Below are 18404 nucleotides of genomic sequence, written 5' to 3'. Positions count from 1 at the left end.
TGATCCTCCCTCGCTTCTCCACCCCTACGGTCGGGATCCAAGAGTGATGGCCTTTCCCTGGCCTCCTAAGAAGAGGACCGAGGGGGAGTAGATGTGAGGACGCCCCCAGGTGTCTCACACCTCTGAGACCTGGTCAACGTCTGTAGCCCAAAACTAGGATTAGTGCACATGATCTCTAACCTACATCCCTGAACTGTATCCCCTAGTGAACCCTCTGTCATAGATTACAACACAACAGCCTTAACCTACAGTCCTGAACTCAGAACCCTAGTCAACACCTCTCTCCCATAACAAGGATTGCACATTACAACATCAGGTATTGGTACTGAAAATAAATTACCTATAAATAGCTATCCATTTGTCGAACTTGCAACCTGATCCTAACCAATCCTATGTTATAATACATTACTTTATATTGGTCAAGTACTCAAGTACCACAGATTTGGCCCTGTAGTGCTGAGTGGCCATTTGGTAGTGCATTGTGGCAACTAGTGGGTAACTATATTCCTCTGCATCTCTTCTTCCATGGCCTTCCCACCTCCATAGCCGAGACTTCCCTGTATCCCAAGTAGGCAACTAGAGCTCTGTAAAACCTACTATGTAACTCTGTCTGGGGTGATAGCCTGAAGGTCTGAGCCCTTTCTATTGTAATCCCTCTGGGAGTCTTCTAGGGGGAACCTATTCTGACAAATCCCCTGGATGTGTTCTGTAATGTGGTCTGGTTACGTTCCAAACATCCCGTTGCTCTCGCTCTGGGCTTTCAAACTCTTGCATTCCTTTTCCTGATGTTCCTTCTCCTTGCTCTCCACTCCTCCCTCTTCCTTACTCCACTCCCTCTCTCTCCTTTCTCTCCTTCTCTGTTCCCTCTCTATTTCACACCATTCATGCACTCTTACACTTAGGTACCGCTCCCTCTCACCACCTTCAATTCACCTGCAACAATCTCCAAAACAGCCTCTACAATGCTCTGATCCACTGTCCTTCTTTCATCTGTTCTCTCTGTCTGCCTCCACTCCACCTGTCCACACACAAACACTACTCGCTCCTTCTATCTCCCACTGCTCGCTCCTTCTATATCCTGTATGGTTTTCAAACCCCTGACTTCCTGTGGGGTCTTTCCCTCCTCCTTCCATTGGTGCATTTGCTCACCTGTTTCTTCGGGCCAATGACATCCTTCTATTTCTCCACTTAGCCCCACCCCTTCTGCTCCTAGAGCTCCACTTAGTCTCTTTAATGTCGGTTTCAGTGACCATGTAGCCATTGCAGAGGTGCGTGAGTCTTGTTTAAATGTAGGAATAGTTCTCTGGACCATCACTGGCATTTCTGTCTCATTTGTGAAGCTGGCAGTTTCCTTATGCAGATTGTGGCAAGTTCCATCTTTTGCGGAGCCTCCTGGTGCAGGCGGTACTGAAGCGAGAGAAATTGAAAACTGGCCAGAATAGGGTACGACAGGCATTGGGTGATTGACAGGGAAAGCTTCCACATGCAACAATGCACATATGAAGGTGGGGGGGCAGGGACTGGGGCCCTTCCACCTCCAGGCTGAGAGGGGGCCCTCTCCCCCCTCGACAGGGCCATGTCACTGCCACTGTTGTAAAACACATAGTGGAAAGGTCAAGAGTAAAGGCACTAATCCCTCCTATCCACTCCCAATACATACACTTTTTTTGTAAACAACATCTCTTGGATAGAAAGGCAATTTTATTTTTTATGGCGAAATGTTGTGTTCTTGACAGAAACTCACTTTGAAGCTAGAATCTTAATGTGAAAATTGATCTGCTTCCAGCACTACCTTCAGAATTTGTTTTGGCAAAATCTCACGACTTAAGTACCTTGTTTCTCCTTTTTGATATCTGGACTCCTGGGACGGTATCTACCGTACACGCCACCTTAAGAATCTGGAGATAACCCTACAGGATGTAAACTTTCCACAAGGCGAAAAGCCCAGATCCCAATGTTCCTGAGTACTTGCCAGACTGTCTTATCTATGCTGTGAAGGTCGCTCGAGGGAAAGCCACACCACACAGTATATAAGGCTCTAGCATCCCTCGCTGCAGTGCAGGCGGGGTCCAAGGTCTTGCAACTTCCCACAAGCTGTGAGCTGAAGAAAGAACCATGAAGTGGCTTCTGCTTCTAGCGCTAGCAGCACTTTCGGAGTGTCTGGTGAAGTGAGTATTATGAATTCTGGGGACAAGGCAGTGGGCGAGTATGCACAATTGTGGCCTGGAAGTCAGGGCCCCTGAGCACAATTAACAATTGCAAGAGACAGTAAAGGTCACGTTGTGTACATAAGGCGTACATAATGGCGTAACACTTCTGGGCAACTGCTTATCGATTATCTTAAAGGAATGTGTGGTCAGGAGGGCCACCTTTTGGTGCTTATTTACTGCCCTGTTATTTACTCCCCTTGTAGCATTACAACCTTCAATAGAAGTATGTATGGTATGAGACAGTGCTCACCAGCCTTCACGATTCTGCTAATCCTCCAGCTAATTACAGAACTAGCTCACACTGTAACGCTGCACCAGAAACAAAGCCATTATTGGATTCTATTTTTTCTTTTGATGTAGACGGCATCTAATCAGAGGGCCCACAAGGCATTGCAAATGTGTGAAGTGTAGCTCCATCCCCCATTACGCAATAGGGGATGCTGGCCCCTTCCTCACACATGTGGGAGGAGGAAGAAGTGCACAACCTTACCATTGATGCTTTTAAGATTTCACTAAGACTGGTCGGCAACGCGTCGCATGCCTGCAGTCTCTTTTAACCCAACCCCCACAGCAGAAAAGCACACTCTTGTGCCGTTATGTACAGGTATGTTATATGTTCAGAACCTACCTGTGTAGAGAAGTGGCCACACGTCTGATAGGTAGAGCCAGCTTCATGGAAACTCGAGTGGCAGTGCCCTTTCCACCATAGCTCACTGCTTCTGTTGATCCTTGCCTCTTCGTCTCAGAGAGACAGCCATTTTGAAAGGCTTTAAAGACCTAGCTGTACAATCTCTAGTAATATCAAATAAACTCATCTGGCCAAGTAATCCACAACTGTCTATGGAAAGCATGATGATCAGTGCCACAAGACCAACATATTAGTGACATTGTGGTCTACAAATTACCTTAACATATCATGACATAATTTGGGGTGGCGTCTCAAGGTTGGAAGTCAGAAAACACTGACTGTCAGTGGAGCAGTCTAGGGCTGAGGACTTTTGGGCTGTAATTCTACCTCTCAACCAAATCTAGATAGTCCTAGTGCACTCCCAATAGATTCAGTAACTTTCAATCTTTAAATTTTCTATATGTACTATAATGGGGTGCGGGGGAGACAAAACAACCCTGGCACTGGGTTGTGGTACTAAGATACAATACAACAGATGTCCACAACCTTGTGGATCTCTCCCGTCCCCTGCACACCCAATGTTTATTGTAAATACAACCAAAAAGTAATATGTTTTTTGTAGGTTCAAACCTTATTATAAACGTAAATTTAAAAAAAAATATAGTGTCAAACAATCTTGTGATGTATTTCATCAATCAATTTATAGTAAAACGAACATTCTTTTCCAATCTTCATTACTATTCAAACAAAGTGCATTTCGAAATTGGTATTAGCTTTTGACTTATGTTTTGTTTCAACATAGTATGGATAAACAAATTCAAATCATTAATATCAGATCGTTTTTCATTCCTTTCAATAATACTTCTTATTGAACATCCAATATTAGATTATGTGTCTCTACGCGTTTCGGGGTATTCTATCCCCTTCTTCAGGAGTTGTCTATCCTTTTTCATGTGCAGTTATCACATCTACAACAAATAAGTAAATAAAGTAACTGTTTCTGTTATGCTAGTGAAATCGGCCTGTAAAGTTAAAAGAATAAATATAAGGATGAACCTACTATTATTTACACTTCCAGAAAGGTTTGTGTGATAAAAACCCATATGTGGATAATGAGAGTCATGGTGTAGTACCAATGGTTCAAGAGTTACCTGTTCGCTGTCCTCAGCTGATGCACCAATGGGTGCTCAGATGCCTCTCTCCTACGTCAGTATTCTTCAATCAATGTTCTAAAGAGAAGATTTTTGTTCAGGAGATCAACCGGTACCATAATCCGATGATATATGTCCTTGTTCCAGTAAGGGGTATTCAAATTGTCCTCCCAGTTAAGTGGGTTAACTTTACACCCGATGGTGAATCTGTAGAGAATTAATATGGAATTACTTCTTCATTAAGTTTAGAACTCATGCTCCAGTCTATTAAGTCGTCAATGGTTCTGTGCATATGGTTCTGAATTCCCCATAGTTTTAGGGCATTTTAGTACTTACCTCAGTTCGTTCTCCTAATCTTGCTAAGCTGCCGCGGTAGAAGAGATCCGCAAAATGTCCGCTTTTGTTTATGTAAGCTCACGGTGATGACGCGTATGCGTGGTGACATCACGCGGCGGCGTGATGACGTCACGCTCGTATAGTCTAAATAAGTATCAACAAGTTGATATTCATATGTGTCACCAGCTTATAGAGGTGATGGTGACTATGGATGTCTAAATCATGATGCTTCACTGTCAATATGATCTGAATTGAAAGTGTATTCCGTGTAGAAAACTGTGACTAATCTCGCCGGTTACCGGAATGAAAAATAGAAGATTCCACTAGGCGTTAGGTGATATATGTTAATGTACTTTAGTCTTAAATTCTCTAATGTCCAACTATATACTCATCTCCTGATTCATAAAATCTTTTTGTACTGTGCATTCCCCTGATCTCGTACCTTCATAGTTCATATATTTAATATGTAGGTAATTATTGGATGAAAAGGTGTGCTCACATTCTGATTTCTTCTTAACGTTATTTATGCAATGCATGTTGCATCCCTCTTCCAGCTCAATTCAATACTGTGCTTAGAAGATTCATCCACAACATTCACAACAATATTCACAAAAATACTCCCAAGTTGTAGTCTTCCCTAGGGGCTAAGCTACTCAGCCTGTCTACCCAATAGATTTCTCTCTGTTTCAACCTTTTGGTATGATTCCCTCCCTTTGTTGCTTTTTTGACTACTTCTAGGACTATTACCTTCAATTGAGCTACACTGTGTTTCTTCTCGTCGAAATGACGTGCCACTGGTGACTTTATGTTTTTGGTTCTGATGTTACTTTTATGTTCATGCCATCTTTCTTTGACTTTTCTGTTCGTCTGTCCTACGTAAAAAATGCCACAAGGGCAACTCAATCCATAGATCACCGACTTAGTGTCACATGTGGCATAGTCTCTTAGCTTGATTTTAGTTCCATTATATGGATGTCTCACATGTGTACCTCTCATTATGTTATTACAATGACCACAGTTCAAACATGCAAACGTCCCTGACTTTCTTGGTTTCAAAGTGGATTGTTTCTTCATGGGTGGTCTTTCAGCTTTAACTAATGTGTCCTTGAAATTGCGTCCCCTTTTGTAGGCTATAATTGGGGGCTTGGGGAACAGTCTCTTCAACTGTGGATCCATTCCAATTATCCTCCAATTTTTCTTGATCATCCTTGTGATATGATGACTTTGTCCTGAGTATCGTAACGCATAAATAAAGGGAAATCCTTCTGGTTTCCCTTTCGGAATTAGTAGTTCAGTTCGTGATATTCTTTCCGTTTTCTCTCTAGCTACCTCAATAATGTTTGCTGGGTAGCCTCTTTTCTTGTATTTGGCGGTCATAGCCAGGTTGGCTTCTTCCAATGTGGTTGGAGAAGAAATGATCCATTTCAAACGAAGAAATTGGCTGTATGGTAGGTTGTTACGTAAATGTTCAGGATGGTGACTCAAGAAATGTAGAGAATTGTTGACATCCGTTTTCTTGTGGTATATATTCATTGTTATGCCTGTTGCTCCAATTTCCAATTCTACATCTAGGAAATGTAGTCTGGGTGTGCCCACCTCCATAGTGAATTTAATTCTGTCATGTATGGAGTTTAGATATTCCAAAAACTCTTCCACCTCACTTTTTGTTCCCCTCCAGATCATAAAGATGTCGTCTATGAATCTTTTCCATATAATCAGGTGTGTTTTCCATCTTGGCTCAGGTAATATGAGGGTCATTTCTAGGTATTACATGAATAGGTTGGCATACGCGGGGGCCATAGATGACCCCATGGAGGTTCCTGCCGCTTGTAAGTAAAATTGGTTTCCATATCTGAAATAGTTATTAACTAGAATAATTTTACTCAACTCCAATATGAGTACTTTATTCGCTTTACAGTTATCAGTATTCATTAATGTCCATTCCAAAGCTTCCAGTCCATCGTGGTGGGGTATTGACGTGTAGAGACTCTGGACATCAAAAGACACTAGTGTGTCGTCCTCTTTGATTTCCGGTAAATTATTTAAATTGTTTAAAAAATCAGTTGTATCCTTTAGGTACGTTGTGGTGGCTTGTACCAGTGGTTGTAAGGTTTTCTCCAGGTAAATTGCAAGTGGGTTGAATATGCTATCCGTGCCTGCGACAATTGGTCTTAATGGAGGCATTTGTAAATTCTTGTGGATCTTTGGAAGTCCATAGAACACCGGAGTAATCGGAAATTCCTGGGTCATATATTTTCTTGTTTTGTCAGAAATCAAACCTGTTTCAAATGCTTTGTCTAGTGTTGTTTTTGATGATCTTGGCAATCTGTGGAGTAGGGTCCTGTCCAATCTTTACGTACGTATCTGTGTAATTCTGCCTCTGCAAAAGAGAGGAGCTGGCTATTCTTTTACTTATCTATTGATTGGTGATCTATCAGGTGCCTGCAAGAGAATGATGCAACTTCAGGTAGAGAAAGGCTTGAGTTGGTATGCCATGTGACTTGCGTCCATTTCCTCTGGGTTAATTCTTGACCTCCAGGTGATCACGAAGGACGTTTGGTGGCAGATGAGGCAGGAAATGAGAACATCTGGACCATCGCCTTTACTTGGAATACACGTGCTGATTAACTTGGATAGAGATCATTAGCCTTGTAGTGCAATGATCAGGCGAGACTGAGGACTAAACACATGGCAAGGTGTCTGCGATAGAGGATGCAGAGGTATATAATTATCCACTAGGTGCCACAACGCACTACCAAATGGCTACTCAGTACTACAGGGCCACATCTGTGGTACTTTAGTACTTGACCAACATCAAGTAATGTAATATAACATAGGACTGGTTAGGATCAGGTTGCCAGTTCGACAAATGAATAGCTATTTATACGTCATTCATTTTCAGTACCAATATCTGATGTTCTAATGTGATGTCTATACACATTATAGTCATTCATCCAAGGGAGTTGCACACATTGCTGCATACACTACTCCTTTTCCTTCAAAAGTGTTGGTTTTGTGTAACTGTTTAAATTCTTTTATGAGATTATATACAGTCTCATCACTTAGATCTTATTTAGCTGTAAATTGATGTTGTGCATTGTATATATAACACACGCTTTGATGTACTACCTCTGATTAATTATACATTTAACTGACGGAATAATGGTTGAGGACCACGTCTGAATGTTGGGGTTGGGGTCTAATCCCAGCATTTGGCTAGAGGTAGTGACTAGGGACCAGTGTTCACGGTTAAAGGCTCCTGTCCATATTATTTTTCTTCTGGGGTTGGAGTGTTGCCCAGGTCAGAGCTCAGAGTTGAAGGTTTCTGGCCCTATTCCTAGCTCACAGGATTACTTTAAGTAAAAGGAAATGTTGCAGGTTCTTGGTATTTACTCCCAGCTGCAGGTTAGATCTGTTCACCAGGAGACAAGGGAGTAGTATCTTGCGATCTGTGCCCCTTCTATGAGGTAGAGGTGTGGAGGAGGGTCAGATCTCAGAGGTGCAAGTCAAGGCTTCTGTCCACTAATCATAGTTCTAGGATACACAATGTTGACTTTTGTTCAGAGTTTAGGACTGAACGTCTGGGCTACTGTGTTTTAATTCTGGTTATTGGAATGAGGTTTAGGCGAGGATTCAGAGTTCAGGATTATAGGCCAGAACTCATGTGCGCCAATCTGGTATTAATGTTTTGACTGGGGTTCAGAGCTTAGTACTGTAGATGGAAATCTTCTATTTTGTAACCCTTGTTATGGGAGAGAGGTGTTGACTAGGGTTCTGAGTTCAGGACTGTAGGTTAAGGCTGTTGTGTTGTAATCTATGACAGAGGGTTGACTAGGGGATACAGTTCAGGGATGTAGGTTAGAGATCATGTGCACTTATCCTAGTTTTGGGCTACAGATGTTGACCAGGGCTCAGCGGTGTGAGAAACCTGAGGGTGTCCTCACATCTACTCCCCCTCAGTCCTCTTCTCAGGTGGCCAGGGTAAGGCCATCACTCTTGGATCCCGACCCTGGGGGTGGAGAAGCGAGTGAGGATCACCTGGGTGGAGGGACCTTGGAGAGTGGGAGTGGGGCACCCGCAGGCGAGACATAGTGTCCCTCTTTCCCTATTGATGACCAATCTAACCCACCCCGACCTTTATGGATTATTGCAAAATCTCGCCCTTCAATTCTTCAATTCTCCACATTTGACAGTTGGATGGGTACTGGGATGAGGAAGAGGAGACTTATAGTAATGAACACTACACCTACATTTTACCACTCTGGTACTGGGGTGAGGAAGATGCCTGCAGAGTATGGTGAGAGTCAGGCATGTCCCCTTAATAAAATCCAGGCAGACCTAATGAAGGGTTTACACCTGCAACCTGTTAGGGGTTTGCAGGTGAATTAAATGAGAGCCACAGAATGGTATTCAGAAGAAGGAGAGAAGCAGGGAGACCTGTGGGGAGGAGACCGGCAGGGACCCTTCCCAGGAGGAGGCAGCCATGGTGGGACCTTTGGAGGAGCCAGGACGCTGGCCAGCAGCCCAAAGAGGGAGCCTCCATGTTGCTGAACTGTGCAGGAGGAAGGAGAACACCGTCTGCATCTCTATGGAGGAAGTGGAGCCTCCAGTGTGCGAGAAGTGGGCCCTGGTATGCATGTGGGGCTTGCAGGAGTTGGTCCGCTGACCTACAAGGAAGAAAGAAGCAGCGGGGAGCCATTCAGGAATGCCGCCAAGTACCGGAAAGTGCCAGGGAGAGGCACTTGTTGCCCGGGGCGTTCCTAAGCAAGCTGCAAGTGGAGAATGAATGCATTCCAGTTACCGAACTGCATGGACAGCTGAAATTAAGCATAATGAACATTTATTGAATACCAAACTAAATAACAACTTGAAATAAACCATATTGAGTGCATATTGAATACCAAATTGAAGGAAAACTTTAAACAATGCATATCTATTGAATACCAAACTGGAAAACACACCGAGGGCATATTTAAACATCAAAGTGAAGAAAAACGTGAAATCAAGTATAACAAATGCACATTGAACATCAAACTGAATAAAACCTTGAAAATAAGGAAAGTGAATATTTGTTGGGTTTCGAACTGAATGCAGCCTTTCACTTTCACATATTGAATATGGATTTGAATTTTAATGGGAAAAGCAGAAGAGAGCCAAAGAGAAAGTGCCCATGGGAAACCAGCTCATAGGCAAGAGTGCAAGTGTGGAAAAGTGTTATAGAAAGGTGGAACATGAGCAGGACCACCATAAAGTGAACTGTACAGATAATTGCAGTGTGGCAAGGCCAAAGACTGGCACGAGGTGTGTGACACTTTGGGGCCGAGCCAAGGGGCCAATCAGAAGAAACCAAAGCAGTGTGAATACTGCACACAAGCCAGAGGCCAAACAAGAGAGACTACAAGAATACAACTCTATACACAGGGATACGCCTGGAAAAACCTTTGGGGGCTGAGGACTCTAGAGATCCTGGTTGTGCAACCTGTGAATGGTGGACCGTGCAGTCTGACAACTGCACCTAGACCAATGAGTCCGGAACTGTGTGAATCTAAAGACATTGTGTAAACTGTGAATCTTGTCTTGAGAACGAAGCCTCAAGACCCTTTTGCTTTTGAACTTTGTTGCTATAGGGGGAGCTGGAGAAGAAGCTAAGAGGGGGATGAAGCTCAGAAATGTATGTTGATCACTATTACTTTCAATATTGAAATCCCTACACATTGTTTAGCTTCAGTTGTAGGGAAAAGATAGGTTTTGGACACAGACAGACTTTTAAATTGAACTCTTTGACTCAGGCTTTCCTTAGTTTCGTTCAGGCAGGGAAATCCTACCTTAGCATAGGGCAAGTTAGGCCTTCAACCATCCTGATATTTAAGATAATAAATATCTTTTGTTTGATTGTTAAGTCTGTTGTCTGTGTCTTACTCCATGATGCCTTCACAGAGGGCAGGGTTGAATGATATTGTGTCCCAATTTAAGTTCTCGGTACAGATTTTGACAAATGATGAGTGCTCGGCTGAAGCCCAAAAATCCATAAAATCTCTTTCTAACTCCAGGAAACAGCTCAGGTATAGTTATGACAGTTCAGGGCTGGGAGTCTCGGCTTTGGAACCGAGATGTTGGCTATGGCTGAGTGGTGAGGGGGAGTGTAGACCAGGGATGCGGATGCCTCCCTGCTTCTCCTTTCTTTTATGTGAATTTTTCTCTATGGCTTTTCTTTTTACTTTCCTTCTCCTTCTCAGTCTCACATGCCCCTTCATTTTGTTTGGTATTGCTCATTCTCTCATACTTCATATTAATTTCCACTTGCATCTTTCTGGAGCACTTTCCCCACTGCCCTGGTGCTTTCACCTTTTTTTTCTCTCAAATCTTTCACTCGCTTGTTATATTTAGGTCTTCCCTCTCTCCCACTCTCTCTCTCTCTTTGTCTCTCTCTCTTTGTCTCTCTCTCTCTCTCTCCCAACCCCTCTCTTGCTCTCCCTTTTCCCTCTCTGTCTGTCTCTTCCTCTGTCCTGTTTCTCCAACTTGTTTTCCTCGTTTTGTCACAATTTCCCTTTTCATCTCTATTTCCCACTCTACTTCCTTTTTCTGCTCTATCTCTCTTGCTCTCTCCTCATCTTGTTTCCCCACTTCATTTTCCTGTTTATATACCCCTCTCTTCTCCTTTTGCTTTCTCTCTCCCTCTTTCCTTCTTCTCTCTCTCTTTCTCTCTTTCTCTCTCCCTATCTTCCTGTATATCTTGCACGCGCTCTCGTTCTATTTCCTTTCGCCCTGCGTCTTTGGCTCCTTCTTTCTTTTCATTTATTTCTCTCTCACTCTGTTTCATCTAATCTATTCCTTATATGCCCCCTCCCTCCTTTTTTATCTCTAACTATTATATAATCTCCTACTTTGTGTGTCTCCTTTTTGTGGCTTTGAATCCAAATGTATTCTCCTTCAATGTTCCTCTGGTCTTTCTTTCTGAACTCTTCCTTTGGTTACTTTATTTCTTCTCTCATTCTTAAGGCTACCTCTCAGGAAAGGGAAGTCCTTAAGGAAACACCTGGAAGAAAATGGCTTGCTCCAAGACTTCCTAAAGAGCCATCCTTACAATCCAGCAAGCAAGTACTATCCAAGCCTCGCACAGGAAGCGGGTCAGCCTCTCCAGAACTACATGGATGTGAGTACCTATTTGGAATTTACTTTCATGCAACACTTTCACAACCCTAAACACATTTCCAAACTAGCAAATAGTACTACCCTCCTAAGCCTCATGCAAGCTGTGAACCTGCTCTACAGAAATACATGGGTGTGTAATACTCTCTCACGAAACACTCAATCAGCCCTTGGCCCTTTCTCTAGTCAAAACTGAAACCATTACAGTTCTCCCAGCAAATACCTCCACGTCCTGATCCAATCAAAGAGTAAATCAATGCCAACCAACAGTAGCCACCTGTAATCAACCAAACGTATACCCATCCAATCAGGGGTGTTGCTAGGTTTGGAAAATATGTGGGGCTACTCTAAGGTTGGGACTGTCAGGACTCAGGGCTAGCTAGACTTTTGGTTGTAGCCCCTGAGCTTCTCTCCGGTGCTACAACCAAAAGACCCAGTGCTATAGCAATGCCTGGGAATTCAATTATTAACTTGAAATAAAACCGTAGCTGTTATAATATGCTATGTTATGTTGATTTATACTGTGCACACTGCTGCCACCCACGGGCAGTCTCCAGCCGCGCATATGTGGCTCTGCAAGAAAGAGGACAGGGTTGGTTAGTGAGGGTAGAGTGATAGGATAAATCCAGAACCAGGTGAAACTAGCATCTGTGTGTGTTGACTTGCAGATGGTTGATTGTGTGCACTGGCTTGTTGTATCTGTACAGATAAGGCCCAATAAGGGTTGTTTTCTATGTGAGTGTTTGTTATGTTGGGGTGTGTCAGTGTGTTTTATGTGTGGATTGGCAGGTATTTGAGGTTGTGGCTGTGTGCTCTTGATTGTTGTATCCATATGGGCAAGGTCCAGTGTCAGGGATTGTTTGTTTTATGTGAGTCTTACTTAAGTTGGGTGTGTGTTTGTGTATAATTTGGCTATCCCAGTGGTAGTGTATCGTAATTGGGTGGTGTGTTGGAGTGGAGCAAGGTGGGTAGTACATTGGCTACTCTCTAAGTTCTTCTAGGTGGTAATCTACACAAGTCGAACAGTTACATGTGATTATAACGAATTGAGAAATAACAAATGCAATTTTACCTCCCTCCCAAACACCCTGTTTACCCATGCTTCTAACCCCATCTAGAACCACACCCCTGAATCCGACCACACACCTTTTAACCCCTTACCCCCACCCATATATATTTAGCATTCTGTATTTATTTTCGCTAAAATTGCATTTGTTATTTCCTATTCGATATAATCACTGCATACCAATTCTATCCAATGTGACGCATGACTAATCTTCACAATCTATATAACTGTGGCTCCTGGCTAATTTCACAGATATATCTAAGTGTGACGCATGGCTAATGTTCACAAATCTAAATGTGACACGTGACTTATCTTCACAAATTTAACTTAATGTGACACATGGCTGCATTTCACAAATCTACCTCACAGTTAAGCTAAATGTAAAATATGGCTACCTTACACAATTAGGCTAAATGCGAGGTATGGCTTACTAACACAAAATGGCTAAAAGAAAGGTAAGGCTACTTTACACAATTAGGCTAAATGCTAAATATGGCTACCTTACACTATTAGGCAGAATGCAAACTATGGCTACTGTGAGGGATCAGCAATGAAGGGCGGTTACAAAGCAGTAGTGTTCTCAACAGTATCCATGCTTATTAAGAAGAATATGGGGTTGGAAAAAGGCCAATCTCGCCCTAACCAAAAGAGGATGCCCCTACATATGAAACCAAAGTTAAAGCAAATTGACCTTGTGTCCAAAATACCTCTATCCCTCACACTAACATACAAAATGTGGAAAAGGGACAATAGAATGTCTGCCTTCGCTTCCACCAAATTGTAAAAACCATATATATATATATACAATTTCCACAAAGCAATTCTTGTCTACAGGTTCTAGCGTCCCTTCCCCTGAACTGTTCAGGAACAAGTATTTTGAAATGCTCTGTTTCATCAAAGTTCAAATAAAGGTAATGACAATGTCTCTTTAACTGATATTCTCCCCAAGATGGCAAAGCAAAATGTTTTTTCTACCATACAGTTTGAATTATATCGGAGTAAAGTCTTTCACAATCTTTATGATGGCAGAGCAAATATGTGTTCTGTAACACAAGTCACAATATATTTAAAGAACGTCTTTTATAGTTTGTTTAGGATGGCAAAGTAAAATGTTCAACTTTTAACAAAGGCTTAATAGAACTAAACTCATTTTCAACACAACCTTGAATTTCCTGGTGTACTCCCCTGTCAGGAATGTTCAACTGAAAACTCTGGATATCCTGGTTTACTATACTGCCAGGAACATCCCCTTTTTGGCTCACACAAATCCCCTCATGTAGTCTCTCCTGCCAGGCATCTTTTCCAAATGGTCCACTAGCTGAGGTTCTTGTCAGGATTCTCCACAACATTCATATTTCTCTTAAATAGAGCACAATTGTACTTCCTCAGTGATATAACTTTGTTGACTTCAGTTATGACTTGCACCAATTTCCCCATGATAGCATCCCCTATATGAGGGTTTATTCAAGCTCGTTCTGTCATCCTGGAAAGGCCTGCTGGATGAAATACGTGTTGACCAAAAGGGCATCTAGATATATCACAAGTACTTTGAAGACTTACAACAATTTCTGCCACAGGGTTGAGATTACTGCGGACCAGTCAATTTCTTTTCCCATTACATTCTCAGGGTTAGGTCGCACTTTACCCCCCTCATTGCCCATCAGATTGCCCACAGAGGCCTCGCGCAGTAATCTCAAACCTGTGGCAGAAGTTGGTACCATAAGCAGATCATCAACCCTCCAGGAGGGGAAAATAAAAATATCAACTTGTGTCTGAAATCGTGGAATACTAGAGGGCCAAACTAAGGGAGGCTAATTGTATTTGTTTACAGGAGACATGGATGACTTCAACTCCCATATTAGATGGTTATAAGATATATAACCAACATGCCAAAGGTAGTAGTGGGGGGGAGGCCCTCTGGGGGCCTGCTGACCGCTATAGAAAACAATCTGGGCCTGAGTGGCACGACTATGGAGGGTCTCCACTTTGGGGCTTTAGGAGTGGACCTTATCTCTGGGGATAGTGCCCTCAAGATATTGGTAGTCAATATATACTGGCACAGTGGAATATCAGCAGTGGAGGTACTTGTAGAGAAGGTGTGCCATGTTATTGATGAAGTGGTGCTGAAGCATGAGAATGGGTGAATCCTGGTGGTGGGTGATTTGAATGCAAGTACTTGCTTTCACCTAACCCACAATCCATCATTAATGGTAAACATAACCTTAGCCCCTACCCTCTATCCAACATGTGCCCTAGTCCTACCCCCAATTACAACTTAACTGAACTCCAGAGGCCCAGGTTAACCATAAACATTTCAGACTGACCACTCACTACAGGGCCTTTCTCTAGGCATGCACTGAGCATATCCACATCTCTATACGTGTGGGCACCTGCACTTGATTACTTCACATTATACCCCACACAAAGTTCAATTTGGCCAGAAAATCTATTCTAGACCTCACACCAGCAATGGCTACTTTGATGTAAGGACTTGCCCACAATCACTATTCACCAACACACACTCCTTTGCCCAAACCAAACTTCATGGCCAAGGTTTACTTAAATCGTACAGCATGGCTAGCAGAAACTTCTGGAGCATTGCCCTCTAGGGTATCCAGTGATAATAGAGGATACAATTACAGCAAATGCTGTACGAGAGAAACCAAAACAGAGAAAAAAACATCAAACATTTTTTAAAATAGGTATGTGGGGTGGTTGAAGGGGGTAACATGGGTGGCAATGGGGTTGGGCTTTGTTTAAGCACATAGAGAAACAAAGGGATTGGGGGGCACCCCCCACCCCCCAAAAAATCGATATGTTTTCACTGTTATTGTTTTTGGTGAAAAAGCATTCTCTGTTATGTATTCTCTGTTATCACATAGAACCCCCTCTAGGCAGTCAGTCAAATGGTGAAAAAGTACATTAATGTGAGTGCCTGACTGCATTCCTTGCTCACACAGATTCCTTTCTATCCCTTATGCCTACCTTAATCATATCTACGATTCTTTGGATCTCACTTTTCCAAGCCTTTTTAGGGCAACACTGCTACCATGGCACATGTGAGCACCTGCCCATGGTGTCCATTTACTAAACATTGCCCATATCATCCCTGGAATCTCATACAATCGTGAAGGTGCCAGATAGAACTGGGTTGGCAGACCTGATGGTTACTCATAGGAACATCCCGAGCCACACTCATATGACACATAGATCAGCATATTTCTTGAGATGGGGAGACATTGGTGCTGCTGGGACTTGCCTGTGAACTTCATCTTAACTGCTGGGGAGCTGCCAATACACAAAAAGGTGGTCTCGTATCCCTTACCCACAATGCATAGATGTGAGTAAGTAATAGGATCTCAGAGCCTTACCAGCCTTGGCATGCCTGGCTCCATTCACTCAGAACTGCACTGAAGGAGTTGCCCGTTCTCTGTCGTCAGACCAAGTCATCAGCCCAAACCTCTGCAGGGCAGAACATCCTTATAAATGCATACTCCATCTCACTGCACTCCATAAATCCGCTGTCATGCATACCACCTTGCCTGTTCACAACTTCACACTGCATTTACTTGTGCTGGGCCAAGGTGTTTTTTTTATATCTTTGTGTAACAAGTGCTAATGTTTTGTTTTGATTGATGCTAGATTGAGTACTTTGGGACTATCTACATTGGGACCCCGCCTCAATCATTTACTGTCATCTTTGACACTGGCTCAGCAAACCTCTGGGTCCCGTCTGTCTACTGCTCGAGTCCTGCCTGCTGTAAGTATTGGTCAAACCCTGCATGCTGTAGCAATGCCTCCGCGCAGATGCACACATTATCAAGCTATCACGTGCACGGTTGTAATCATATTTCTCTTCATTAATCTTTAACCTTTTACTCTCGTCAACTAATCTCTAGGTCCCCCTCGGTGTCCCCACTAGTACTCCAGGACTGTGGTACTTTATACATATTTGCTTTAATACTAATTCTATTGCTACATATCCCTCTGTGTCATATCCAGATCTCACATGCCCCCGTAATCTACCCTTAATCACAAGGCTATGCAAGGCCCTAACCAAGCCATCCTTAATTCCCTTCCTTTAATCCCGTGCGGTGTAGGGCCAGCCTTTGACCGGTTGCTTGCACCACTAACATAGTTCACTGTAGGCCAAGGGCTCTCTGGGCATTTGTGGTAACTGACTTCTTCCCTTCCAGAAGCATAGCTTGAGTGGTGATCTAATCTTAGCCTAAGTAACCTTGCACCTAGTCCAGATCTTTGTGATTGCTGCCTCAATGGTTCTCCTGCCTTTGGTCAGCAATTCACATCTGGTGGGTTTAAAGACATCGACGTGGCTGGTAGGCAATGATTTCTGACCTTGGGTATAGGGTGGGCAAGCTGATGCAGAGCTTTGAAGGCCATTACCTGATTTTGAAGGGCACTCCATGGGTAACAGGGAGCTGTTGGAGAGTCTGCCTCGGTCTTGATACATGGCCACACTTACGAAACCCATTGATCAGTGCACAGTGCAAATGTACAATTAGTAGATGGACTACTGGCGTGGTCCCTCATACTGGGCATTACAGTAATAGATGTGGGAACTACCCACAGCACCAGTGATGATAGCTTCATGATCCCATGACAACCAGGGAGAAACCAGGATTGCACACTCATGCCGATAGCTTCCGTCGACTGGGGCACCTGCACACCAGGGTCACTTCTTATCTATCAGGCATTTGTATTGTAGAATTTGTGTATACATGCTGCTATCTTTTAATATTTTTGTAGTAGATTATGGTGTTATCCATTCATTTTTAGGGTTTTATAGAAATATTGTGTGTAAGATTTTGCAATACAATTGAGAAGGTTTTTCATATGATAAAGAATCACGTGTCTGGTCTGATATATGTGAGGACCCTTTCCTTGTCTTTCCTGTGAAAGTGAACCCAGGACATTTACTGTATCACCTTCCTTTTGTTTATCTACTATATCCTGCCCACGAGGTAGGAAGGTTGTGAATCCCCCACTCTGGGGTTAGCCGGTGTGAGAGTAGTTGGCATATCAATAAACGTTACTTGATAACAGACACGAAGAACCAGCGACTAACACATGCAAACTGTGCAGGCACACTTCCCTTTAGAGGGTCATAGGCTTCATAGCAAGAAATTAGGGTGAAATCCTCTCAGTAATTTGAAGCCGGTGGCAGATTTACAGCTCGTGGTCAATACCATCACCAACCCTCTCCACAATAAAACAATACTTCTTCAAATGGTGATAATTGACAATGGAAATAAGATCAGCTCTCAACTGGTCTTGCAATCTGCCAAATCCAAAAGCAGCTCCCTCAAAGTGAAGAGTGCATTGTTTTATAGGGCACCCCTTCTAGCACCTGAAATTTACATGAATCACCGGTGGCATTTTTTTTTTAAGACTGGTGTTAAAAATGTACCGCCAGGTGCATTTATTACACTGTAGAAAATGTAGGACAATGGGCCTCATTACGAGTCTGGCAGTAAGGGCCAGCCTTTGACCGATTGCTTGCACTACTAACAGCTCACTGTAGGCCAAGGGTTCTCTGGGCATTTATGGCAACTGACGTCTACCGTTCAATAAGCATAGTTTGAGTGGTGATCTAATCTTGCCCAAAGTAACCTTGCACCTGCTGCAGATTTTAGTGATTGTTGCCTCAATGGTTCTCTTGCCTTTAGTCGGCCATTCACATCTGGTTGGTTTAAAAACATGGACATGGCCGGTAGGCAATGATTTCTGACCTTAAGTACAGGGTGGGTAAGTTACCGGCGAATTGCCGCCAGATTCGTAATATTTTACTGGCGCCTGACTTCCCGGTGCCGCCGGGACATTACAAACCTGGAGGCGTGGGAAGT

At 43.2% G+C, this 18404-nt stretch overlaps 1 protein-coding gene across 1 annotated transcript in view; it reads left to right on the top strand.

Annotated features, from left to right (window-relative positions):
• Positions 1-2115: 2115 nt before the first annotated feature.
• The window catches only part of LOC138513017 (pepsin A-like), a 43333-nt gene continuing 27044 nt past the window's right edge, over positions 2116-18404 (top strand). The window contains exons 1-3 of the mRNA XM_069627732.1: positions 2116-2168; positions 11325-11478; positions 16183-16300. Of these exons, the coding sequence (XP_069483833.1) occupies positions 2116-2168; positions 11325-11478; positions 16183-16300 (325 nt within the window). The remainder of the gene's footprint in view (positions 2169-11324; positions 11479-16182; positions 16301-18404) is intronic.

The sequence above is a fragment of the Ambystoma mexicanum genome, chromosome 12 (genome assembly GCF_040938575.1).
Source record: "Ambystoma mexicanum isolate Mex_15411 chromosome 12, UKY_AmexF1_1, whole genome shotgun sequence".
In the NCBI taxonomy this organism is placed as follows: Eukaryota; Metazoa; Chordata; class Amphibia; order Caudata; family Ambystomatidae; genus Ambystoma; species Ambystoma mexicanum.
This window is presented reverse-complemented; position numbering and strand designations above follow the sequence as displayed.